Raw genomic sequence first — 12,837 nt, forward strand, 5'->3', positions numbered from 1 at the left:
AGACCGCATGGAAAGAAGTACTTGCAGGGGAAACGATGGACAGTGGAGGGTTATAGAAAGAAGTGAAATAAAGGCAACACAGTGGTTATGTTATTAGTGCCCATTTTCATCCTAGGGCCCATAGCTATCAGACTTTGTTTGTTTGTTTTCTTTTTCTTCTTTTTAACAGTTGTTACCCAGCATAGGTTTCCTTTAGAATTTGATGCCAAAGTATACTTCTAACGTGAACTCATTTTTTTCTTACTACTTTCTAATAAGAATTTACCCAGTAAATTCTCTTCCAGGCTGACTCTGCCTTTCTTTCTTTTTATGTTCAGTAGTGAGGACTAGAAGGAAGATTTGAAGAGTACATAATATGGAGATTAATTTGTTAAACGTTGCTTTAGTTTTATGATTTCCGTCATATGCTCTGTTATAATTTCCAACATCTGATAACTCTTTGAATATATAAAGCTTTTACATTTCTTGCAATACTGACAGAGATGTGTGTATTTATACCTCAGTGTCTCTTTGACCCTCCTTTGAGAAGTGATAAATTACAAGCTTAAAATATGAGAGAGAAGAAATAAGTTCTTAACCTACCAGTTCGGGAACGAGTCAGAACATTTAACAGTATCCGAGGGATTTTGCGGTAAATCAGTCAGGGACACTGGAGTAAATCACTTTCACTCCCACCACTGGTGCAGAATCAAGGCAAATCCAGTGTGACCAAGTCAGATAACAAAGGCAGGCAGCCCAAAGAGAGTCTGAAATTCACCAAGTAATCTCACACGTATTTTCCTCTGACTTTTTGGTTTGCCACCCTATCATTACCTAAAGAAGGCATAGGAGAGGTGAGTGTAGGAAATAAAGCTTTGATGTTAGAGCAAATGGCTATGTTAAACCGAGAGCTCAAGCTAACAGATTCTTATAACCATAATGAATATTTTAAGGACCATTTTCCATCAAGCCTTCTTCAGATAAGCAGTTACAAAGTTGCTGTTATTATGTGCTGCCATCCGGTGTTCATTCTGTAGAATGCAAAGAGTTTCAGCCAAGCTGACGCCTGTTTTGAGTTTTTTGGGTTTTGAGGTTTTTAGGATTTTGTTGTGTGGTTTTATTTTTTACTTTTATTTTTTATTTTTTGTGGGGTGGGGGGGTTGTTTGTTTTGGGGATACAATGTCCCACCAATTGAATACATTATATATCATTTTCCTTATTTGAATTTAGTTCCCCATCCTTCCTAATTATAGTAACCACCTTTCCCCCCTTAGATGTGATTTGTTTTTGTCAAAAAAAAAAAATTAAAATAAATGCCTGCATTTCTTGTATCTGTTTCCTGCACTACATTGCTACCACCAATATCAATCTGTCACCTGACTGTTACCGTGTAAATTTGTGCGGAGACTGTCTCACCTATTCCTGGGACCTCTGACTTACTGAAGTGGAATGTTTCCTGAGCTATGTGTTTTACTCAATCCTTAAGTCTATCCAACAGTTTGGTTTTTATCCTTCTGTGTGGAAAATAGAAAACAGTGCCCTTAAAGTTAAGATGATCAGATGGACAGGCGTTAATCAGCTCCCACCAATGAATATATTTACCTGCTGGCTATCATGGAAAGGTAGGGATGAAAGGGCTTGCAATTCAGCATTCCAGGACAACACAGGTCAGGCTACGAAGTGGCCTTGCTCCAAGGAGAAACACATTCAAGTGCTTCTCTGACAATTCTGTGTCTTCCTTTTTCAGACCCTTTCATGAAGCTCTGTGTAGACATGCTCAGTATGACGAAGGGAGAGCTTCATGTCATCAGCTCTAGAGACAGTTAATACAATCAAATGAGCATGGCCTTCAGGGTCTAGGAGACGTGGCCTGAATCTCATACGTATTACTTCTATGCCCTTGAGTAGGATGCAGTCTCACTAAGCTTCAGTTTTCTCATCTTTAAAGTGGGGGTATTACCCTTCTCCCAGTGTTGTTTGGAGGATTTATTTGTTTACATGTCTACTGCCCATCTCCTCTGAGTTAGAGGTAAACTTTTAAGGTCTCTCTTATTTGCCTTTATTTATTCAGTCCTTAGAATTATGTCTGTCATATGGTAGATGCTCAATAGATACTTGTGATGGGCTTAGTGATTAAATTACTTGATACATACAGTATGCCAGGTCATCTGATTGACACATGTCTGAGAAGGCAGGAAGACCTCCAGAGAAAGCACAGGCAATGCCATGTTTCCCCAAAAATAAGACCTAATGGGAAAATAAGCCCTAGTGTGATTTTTCAGGATGACATCCCCTGAACATAAGCCCTAATGAGTCTTTTGGAGCAAAACTTAATATAAGAACCAGTCTTATTTTCGGAGAAATATGGTGCCACTTGAATTATAAATTCAAAAAAAATATGTTAGAAGTGTTAGACAGGTTTTTTGTTTGTGGGTTTGTTTTTCTGTTGTTTTTTCTTAATGCTAGGAATAACATATCAAAGCATTAGGGAACTAAGGAACAAAGAAGAGAATTGCAGGAAGTGGGTCTTTTTGTAGTCTATGTTTGTATAGTCCAGCAAACAAAGAGGAGGAAAAATCTAGGTGTGTGACCCTCCTGAAATCTGAGAGCCCATACATTCTTTTATTAAAATAAAATTTAATAATCACCTCCTAAATGTTATATTCTGTGCCCAGAAGTGGAAAAGCTCTAGGAAGTTAGGGATGGTATTCATTTATTTGGGAGAACTAGGGGTGTAGAGGGTCTTACTTTCCATTTTGTAAACTACGTCATCCTCAAAAGGTCTATTTTAAAAGTTTCTTCAGATCCTGCTACACTCACCTGTCCTGGCTAAACCCTCTAAACTTGCAGGAGTTACTCACTTTCTGAGTTGTCGCTCAGTATACTGGACAACAGTCACATAAAAGGATTTGGTTGCATACAGAAAACATTAAAAGTTCATTCAAGTCAGGACAACAACCCCTTGCCATTTGAACCTTTTCACACTCTCTCCAGAACTGGCAATAGCATCCAAAAGGCACAGTGTGTTAGAGTAACTGGGTCAGAAAACTCTTCCACTGATATCCTGAGGACTACAGGCAACACAATGAAGCAAACCCATCAGATGGGAAATGGACAGGACAGAGATTGTAAGGATGATGGTCAAGTCTCTAGAGGACTTCATTGAGAGAGGAGGTTCCAACTTAAGTCATAAGTTAAAAGTTGTTCCCATTCAGTGACTTTGCAGTCACTCCTGGACTAGAGGCTTTTGACTCACTGTCAGGGTTTATGCTCCCTCCTGAATGCTGGTGAGTCTGCTCATCACAAACCAGAATAGTCCTCTCATAAGAAAGAGACAGAGGTGCAGCCATTAGGAGCAGACCTCTGCTTCCAGCTTCTTATGAGGAGCTGAATGGCCTGTCCTGTGACTCCTTTAAGTCAGCGCAACTTCTAAGGGAAGGAAAGAGTTTGGGAGCATGGCCCTCTGCCCAATCCTTCCGATTCGCATCAGGTAACAGAGTTCATAAGAGAGTACATACAGATGGCTTGTCCCTTGTTACAGACTATGCACACCAACTTTTATAATTTGAGTATTTCAGCTAAAACTATGACAAAATCTAACATTGGTGGTCTCCTTAACCAAGACAGTGCTGCTTAATCCTTTAAAAAAGACAGCATAAATTAGGAAACAGATGACAGGCTTCAGAGAAACTGGGTTTGACTCTAAATCTAATACATTCCTTTAAGTTGCCTATGCTCTCTGAACCTTATTTTCCATATTAGGAAATGGACATATAAGTGCTTTCATCATCTTTTCTGTGAAGCTAAACCTCCACTAGACAATCAAACTTATGCTAGGTACTCAAAATAATTTACGCTAATTATTATTTTAAAAGAGATCATGAAAAAATGGAATGAAATTGGGCATCTAAAAGATGACAACAGCATTTTATTCTTCCTGTAGAAACAAAGTTATTTTAAACCAATTGGAAAAAGCTTTACTCTTATTCTAATACCGTAAAGACATCATTTGAAGTTTATAAATTTAAAATGAAATAGCACTACATGCTAAGTGTCAGAGCAATTCCTGTCACTATGGTTCCAAGCCCTGCATTTCTTACCGTTTGGCCTGTTCATCAGCGTCCCCTAACAGGGAACATTTCACAGCAGTTCAAAGTTCTAATAGAGAACCATGAGATAATTGAATTTCATGCAGCTTCAGTTCTAACCAGTTCCAGTTCCAAGTTTGAGGAAGGGAAGGGTAATGCCAAAAAGTTTTATAAAAGATCAACATCTGAAGCAGATTCAAATCAGAACCATTTATTCAGGGCTTGCTATAGACAGGAAGCAAATAAGGCATAGTATCTCCCTGCCGGGAGATGAAAAGTATAGTGGGAACTATAACAGGCAGGTTAAATATGGGTTCCATACTGTCTGAGGGTGTTCCGTACTCCCTGATCATGTACAGCCAAAAGAAGGGATGGGAAGAAAAGATGCCCAGTCTAGACCAGCAAGCAGTCCTTCCAATGTTTCTCTCTTCTCTGTCTGGGGCTATCTTATATTATGGGGCCAGCTAATATTATGACCTCCATAAAGAGAAGGCTAGGGCTGCTCTAATTCCCCTTGGTGCTGCTGGTACCTAAAAGGAGAAATGGGCACTAGGGCAAAGCGACAACTTATGAGATGATTTCTTTAGTATAAATTGAAATTCATAGGAATGGACTTGTTTAGTCAAAAGATATACACACTTTTAAAGATTTTTAAAAAACATATTGCCAAATTCACTCCAGAAAAGATGTGCTAGTTTATACTCCCACCAAAACTGTATGGGAGAATCCATTTATCCACACATACAGGAACCCTTGGTATTATTTCTTCAAATTCCTGCCAATTTGATTGGCAAAGAGGGAAAAAAGCATTCCACTCTTTTTTATTTGCATTGTTTTTTTTTAAATTTATTTATAGTGAAATTCAACGTTAAAAAGTCTTTTGAATTAAGCAGCGACACATTAGCTCTTTAGTTTTTCAGATTTTGAAATATACAAAATTAATGAAGAGAAGTAACAATGAAAGAAGGGGTTCTGATTCCCATTTTCACTTTGCTGTTTTTGGCTTGCTGTAGAAACAGACTTTATGGAGTGGATGTTTTATAGAACACGGATACACAAAAATTGGACTTTTAGTAGTTGAAAGGATTTGGGAAGGATCTACTAATTGAGAAACTGTTACTATAAATGCCATGGTTTTAATAATGATAGAACGTCTATAATATTACCGAAATCCAATACGATCTATAGACTTTAACAAAGAAGACTTTCAGGAATTCTAGTTAATAAAGATCATCTCTAGTCATTCTAAATGTTGCTCGTATTATATCAATGAATAATTACTTCGAGTGATAATGTTCTTTTCCGTTGTTGTTGTTTTTTTTTTCCAAAGGAAAAACTGGTCTACTTCCTGGATTGTGCTCTCGAGTCGAAAAATTGAATTTTACAAAGAATCCAAGCAACAGGCTCTGTCTAATATGGTAGGTAGTTTTCTGTTTCTCCTATTATCATCTTTACAGAAATATTGTTGAATTAAAAGTTTGGTTTTAGCAGAAATCATACTCAGGCTTCCAAGCTACTAACATCTGAAAGCAGATGGAGGAAACAACTCAATAAACTTTTAATCCGATGAAGGGAAAATAGAACTTAGTGTCTATTTTATTAAGTGGTGCATTTGGAGAATAATCATGAAATAAGATGAATGGTGAGCAGCTATCTAGTAATATGAAGGTAACACTTTAAATTAAGGTGCCATTTATAAATGCTTTATTCTTATTTATGAAATGACTTCTAAATGCAGCTACTTGCTCAAATAATGTATTATAAAGTATGTTATAAAATGCATTAGCAATAAATGCTTAACGGATGAGACTATGGGAAGCTGTTTTAAAGAATATTATAAGACGTAAATCGTATTAAACCATGTATGTGCATCTTTAATACATGAATTTAAGTTGTTATCTAGCATGCTATAAAGTGCATCACACATTAATAAATAATACTAAACTGTTTATAAATGGCACCTTAATTTAGGGTGTTACCAATGAGGAAACAGTCTAAGTTAACAAAGTGATTTTTTATCTTAGTCTAGCTGTGACATTCACTATATCCAGCTAACCTTTCCAAATACATCTATGACTTTATCTAATGGAACTAATACAATTTCTGTATCCTATAGTTATTACAAAGTGAAATTTGTAGGGTGTCTTTATTGTACCTGGAGGAAAGCCTCATATACACCCACAGAGATTTGACAGTGATAGTATGTAGGAACAATTTTGAGCTATTAATAGTTACTGGGGCAGTTCAAGCTGGAACCCTTGCTGCCAAAACACCAGAGCTGCCACACGATGTAGGAGACAGTGGGCAGGCAGCATATCTGACAGCCTCCTGATTAGGAAGGACTGCGGGCAGGAACCAACCTGCCATACCTCGGCCTGATGGGCGGCAGGGAAAGGGGTAGTTTGGCAGGAATTAACCACAATGAACTAATTTGTATTTGGCAGATAATAAAACAATGGAAAGTTCTTTGCTTTCCAGCCACTAGTCATGTTTGCTATGTAATCCTCTTTAAATAGGAAATAGAAAATCATCTGCAAGAGATTTTTTTTTTTTTTTTTTTTTTTTTTTAAGGAGAAGATTTTTAGTAAGAACAAAAGGTAGCATTTGGCTTGCTTCTGATAATTGCAATAGCCTTTATCCCCAAGTGGCTTGCTGATTTTGGAGCTTCATTGCGGTCCAATCAGTAAACTAATTATGAATAAATTAAAAATATATCTCAGGCCTTTGTATTTTTAATTTAAACTGCCTCAAATTTATTTTAGGGTTTTGTTTTGTTTTTATTTTTTGGCTACAGTAAAGTTGAGATAATCTTTTTAAGAAAAATAAAGTACCCCTAAGGGCTGGGCGCAAAATAGCTCCCATCCACTCACAGGTCCTTTGTCTTCCCTTTGAATGAGTTCTGAGGGGGAGGAAGTCAGGAAAGCCTAACTGAGGTTGGCTGCTGAGAAGATGATCTTCGTCCTGCTGGGTGAGAAGAATTCTGTTGGAGCAGAGTGTATGTGAATGTGCTGGGAAAATGGGAGAGATTAGATCTCAAATTAAAGCATTTGGTTTATTGTTATTTTATTATTTTAATCTCCTCATAGGAGGAGATAGAATTATCAGCTCTTTGATTTTATAGAGGTGAAAGAAGACTCCCTTTTAGATTATAGGCAAACATGGCAAGTAAGCCTACTAATTGCATGCCCCAAGTTCAAACTTCAGAATTGTAAATTGACAATAGATTTTACTTTAAGAAGATATTTGTTAATTATTATTAATTTTTTTTTTTGGTAGTCCCTATTTATTCCTTCTGGCCTGAATTTCAACGCTCTTAAGGTTTCTCCCAAGCACTCCTTGTCTTCAAAGTGAATTCAGGACAGGAACTAGCTATGTTTTGTGGTAACAGGGAAGAGAATTACAGATTCATGTTTGTACTGCATGAATTGTATTGCTAGTCGACTTCTTGGATCCATTTCTAACCAAGTATTAAAGGCCTAGTGGGATAGCCCACATTTACCAACTTCAGTCTCAGAGAAACGATACGTTGATTGCCAGGCCTTGATTAAAGATGCTGTGGTTTTATTTTGAAAGAGATTCATGCCCAAATTTCTGAATTTCCCCTTGAACCCCCTTACACTTGTTCTGGTATTGTTCATGTGCTTCTGGGAAAAAGTCAGTCATTCCCTCCAAGGGGTCAGTGGAAAGAAACTGCCTGAGTGAATGCAGAAAGTGGTTTAAAAGAGTAAATGGCATTTTAATCTTTACAAGAATGCTCTTTGAATGTTAATGCAGTGGTGAGACAAAGCAACAAAGTAGCTAGGAACAGGGCTTTGAAGTTCAACCACAGGGAATTTAGGAGCTGACAAGTTTTGCCCCTGAGGAACTGACAAACTTATTCAACTTTGAGTTTCAGAATCCTCATCTGTAAAATGGGGATACTGATCTGTCCCACAATTAGTCCGGGAATGACATTAGTTATTAAAACAAACAACAAATACATGCTAGCCATAAATAATTATCATATTCTATTACAATATACTCTATTAAATGTAAAATATATTTATTATGTTCTATAATACATGATCTAGATTATAATATAATTATAACATATTATTCCCTTATATTAGTTTTACACTATATTAGTTTTACACAATTCAGACATGTATAGAAGAGAAAATATATTAATTCAAAGAACACCAGTATGTATGGCCTCCAAGAAATACATACTCATCAGCTGTATAAAATGTTGTGTCTGAGTACTGAAAAATTCTGAAAATGAAGCCGTCCTTCCAGCTGGGGCTCTGGAGGTAACCTCGTGCATATCCATATCCATTTTCCTGGGGCCCGCATTTACCTCTATTGGCACTTACCCTTACAGCTTTCACCTTTACTATAGCATGTCACAAAATGCTGTGCCTGATCGCACAATTCCATGTTTGGCTATTTTTCATTCTCACTGAAGTTCTTTCAATTCATAATTTACTCACATTTTTATCAAAAGTTGCCTTCCCCTGAAAATATACACAGAATCACTTCACTGGTGTGTGCAAATTACAGATTCACAGGTTCCTTCTATGTGTACATATGTTGCCAAAAAACAAGTTCTTGGTGTCATCACAGGACAGAATTCAAGGATGCACCAAGTAAGCTAACCAAGCAAAGCCAAGCAAGCAGTGGATTTATTAAAAGAAAAGAAGTTAGTATACTCCCCAAATAGTGGGAGCGGGCAGGCCAGGAGAAGAGCTACTGCACAGAAGAACAAAGAGACTTAGGGATTTATTACTTCTAAAATGAGGATATGAAACATTCAAGTTTTAGGTGTGGTTTTATAGTCATTCCTAGGTGGGTCCTCAGTGACCTCTCCTTCCCGTTGGGAGTCGGGATTTGTCCTTATTTGACTCTTGTCGGAACTGTCATGGCAGCACAGAGGGTGGAGATTTTCCCTGCCTGTGTGCTAATAATATTATAATCCATTACAATTAGCTAACGTTCCCCCTGAGGGACCAGATGGCATCCTGGGTCTATTCTCCACCACCGAAATCTAGTTCTTGTTGCTCTGGTAGCTGTATCTTTTCTTAAGATTTACATCACCTCATCCTTCCTTTCTTCTCCCCTTTCTCCCTGAAACCCTAGTCTTTCTGCCTATAGTTACACATACATAGGTTGCCAAGAAAACAAACAAACAACAACAACAACAACAAAAAGTATACACATTTTAAGAAAGGAAAAAACTGTATTAAAATTGTAATACTCAATATATATCGACAACAAAAGATGTCAATATATAAAGACAACATTTTTTTGGCACCCATGGTACTTGTCTCTGTTTTGTTTACTTCACCTCAGACCAGAGAAAATTTCGTCCAGATTGGCTGGCTCTTCTGTGAGGAGGAGCATTTGAAAGCGACCAATGTCGCTAGATCTGGATATTCTGGACTATGAAGGAAAGGGTAGTGTTCATATTCTCATATATTTTTATACATTCTGATTTGTAACTCAATATTTAACTTTTTTTAAATATTGTCCCTGAAAAATAATGCAGAAGCAATTTTTTAATAAAATGTATAAGACATATATGTATATTTTAACAGTTATGCATCAGACTCCTATATAACCACAACCCAGGTCAAGATATAGATGCTGTTAGCCCCTCCAGAAGCCCCACCTCACACCATTTGTCCCTATGTCATCACAGCTTCTTCCTTTGCCACAGAGTTAAATTGTATTTAGTCATTATTTTATCACCTTTCATTATTTTTCCACCTATGTCTATAGCTGTTAATAAATATAGTTTACTTTGTCTGGTTTTGAATTTATATAAATAGAATCACAGCATATGTTCTGTTTGGTTTTGCTTGTTTCTCTAAATATGTCTTCCTTTTTCTTTCCACTTATTTATTTATTTTTATTATTCTGTATTTTTCTGTACTGGTTTAGTGATACACTTTGTTTCTGTTTTTTTAGTGGCTTACCTGGGATTAAAACATTGGTGCTTACCAAACACTAAAGCTAACGAAATCCTTTACCCTATTCCAAAATATTATAATACCTTAGACTACGTTTAGTCTATTTATTCCCTTCCCAATGTATATGCTGTTGCTGTTTGGTACTTTAATACTCTTTCTTTCGTTCTCTCTCTCTCTCTCTCTCTCTCTCTCTCTCTCTCTTTCTTAACACCACTATACATTATTTATTCTCTTTCATATAATGAATGTTGGTTTCCATTTGCCCAATATTTACCATCCTGTTTGCTACTTATTTCTTCCTGCGTCTTAGACCTTCCTTCTAGGATCACTTTTCCTTCTGTTTGAAGTATATTCTGGGAAAATCTTGTAGTAAGGGTCTTGTAGTGACAATCTGTCTCAATGTCTGCTTGTTTCAAAATGTCTCTATTTCTCCCTCATTCTGGAAATAAATAGTCTCTCTGAGTATAGACTTTTCAGTTGGCAGTTATTTTCTTTCTGCACATTGGATGTATCATTCCACTGTTTTCTGTCATGGTATTATGATCAAGAAGTTACCCATTAGTCTAACTGCTGTTTTCTGGCTCCTCATAATATTTTCCATTATTTTTGTTTTTCCCTAGTTTTACCATCATATATCCAGATGCCAATTTCTTTCTATTTTTCTTGCCTGGATTTTTGGGCCTCTTGAAATTATATATAACTGTCATTAATATATTTTAGAAAATTTCCAGCTATTATCTTTTAAAATGTAACTTCTTCTACATTCTCTCTTTTATTTTCTTCTAAGCCTCTAGTCAAACCTCTGTCCTCCATAAGTTTTACATTCCTTTTTTTTCTGTTTAGCTTTCTGAACTACATTCCAAATAATTTCTCTTTATTTACCTTCTAATTCTTTAATTCAGTAATTATTATAATATCCATTTCTAGAAGTTTGTTTCATTTTTAGACTTACTATATCATTTGTTATAGTTGTTTCCTGAAGCTATTTTTAAGACTTTTTTATTTTCTTAAAATTAGGGGCATAGTTGTTTTATATTCTGTGTCTTGTGATTCTAGCATCTAAAGTTTGTGTCTGTCTCTTTCTGATGGTTCTCACGTTGCTTGTTTTCCTTGTAGGTCTGGTTATCTTTGACTGTGTGCTAGTCATTGTTATTGAAATATCATGGGAGGTTCTCTGAGGCCTGGGATAAATATATCCCGCTCCAAACTGTTTTGCAATATTGTCAGAGGGCTAGGATACTCCCAGTGAGTAATTAATTCAATCTACGTTAACAGTTTAAAATTTTTAGGCCATATGTACATAATAGGAGGGCTACAGCTGTGCTACAGCTTCTGACATAATTATTCTTTACTCTTCCTTTTTTTCTTCTTTTACATTGCTCCTCTACAAAGGCAGTCTTCTTTATAGTCCCTTGGGATTGGAGAAAGACAGCAGGTTTAATATTGGTTCTTCTTTATCCTTTCATAAGATCTCAAGCAGCATCTTTTCTGTTATTCTGTGAGGTTGACTGATCAACATTCAAATGTGTAGATTAAACAAATGCCCTCAGGCACAGTGCAGTTATGTTCATTTGATATTCCCAGCTTTTCTCTCTGGTTTTAGATTCCACCTCCAAAAAATATTTCCCCTCTCTGTTTCCACTATCTTTTCAGCCTTTTTGTTCTTTTAAGGTAATTTGAAACAATTTATCCAGCATTTTTCATTGTTTTTAGTTGGAGAGTTGATCCAAATAACATAGTTGCTCATTACAATCTACCTCACTTTCATTTAAATATGCATTTGGTTAATCAACTGTGTGCTATTTATATGAGCCTTGGTGGGAAAAGGCTTCATAAGAATATGTATTGAAATCCTACAATGAACAGCTTGCTCGTTAGGGCTACATATAAGGCATAGAGATATAATCAGGAATAATCAAGATACAGTCTTTGCTTTTAGCATCTCTGCCAAAAAATAGGATGAGATGAAATAAGAAATACAGAAGAGTTTTTTGAGATTTAAAGGAGGGAGAGCTCACATCTGTGAATATTTGAATTGGGCCTTGAAGGATGGTTATAATTTCACTGTGGGAGATTTGTAGGCAAGGAATTCCAGTGGAGTAAAAAATATGAACAATGGTATTAAACTGAGAATGGACAAGGTCTGTGTGCTAAAAAGAGAAATAAGTTTTTCAGTTTTGTTGGATGATAGGATAAAGCAAAGGAGTAGGAAGAGTATCATAGGCTGAGATTTACTACCAGGGGCAAATCTTTAATAAGGTACGTCAGTATTCTCCAGACAGCTTTACCCCAGAGTAATCTATCAACAAATACATGGGGAAAAGGGAAGAGAGGAAACCTTTACTTCTAGGCTCATGGCTTCATCTCATTTAGACCATGAGCAAAACTGTTGCCTCAAAAGACCTACAATATTATTTGTTTCATCTGGTGCTAGAGAAGTCCTAAAGAAATAAGAATTGTCAGTTTGATTTATCCTCTGAGGTGTTTACTCACACCCTTTGCATTTTTCAGGTACACTGGCCTACTTTAGTATCAGTGAAGTATTTCCAAGGCTCCAGCACTTCAAATGCAACTTGCCTCTTAGGTACCTGCTGTGCCCTGTGATTTCAGAGTTTCTGCTTGATATGGAATAGACACTTGACTCCAGGCATGAGATGTGGCAAATTTGTGTGCCTGGTTTAAAATAAATAGATAAATAAATAAACTTGGTAGATTGATGGGGAAGAAGCTCTACAATTTAGAGCAACCATTCATTTACCTATTAAATGACAAATTAACTCCTAACAGGTATCACACAATGTGTTTTTACACCCTAGTGATT

At 36.4% G+C, this 12,837-nt stretch overlaps 1 protein-coding gene across 1 annotated transcript in view; it reads left to right on the forward strand.

The window, feature by feature from the left end:
- ARHGAP15 (Rho GTPase activating protein 15) overlaps window positions 1-12,837 on the forward strand; it is a 620,344-nt gene that overhangs the window by 97,842 nt on the left and 509,665 nt on the right. The window contains exon 5 of the mRNA XM_019735910.2: window positions 5,399-5,486. Coding sequence (XP_019591469.1) covers window positions 5,399-5,486 — 88 coding nt within the window. The remainder of the gene's footprint in view (window positions 1-5,398; window positions 5,487-12,837) is intronic.

The sequence above is a fragment of the Rhinolophus sinicus genome, chromosome 17 (genome assembly GCF_057876585.1).
Source record: "Rhinolophus sinicus isolate RSI-liver-muscle chromosome 17, RSI-T2T, whole genome shotgun sequence".
NCBI classification, from domain to species: domain Eukaryota; kingdom Metazoa; phylum Chordata; class Mammalia; order Chiroptera; family Rhinolophidae; genus Rhinolophus; species Rhinolophus sinicus.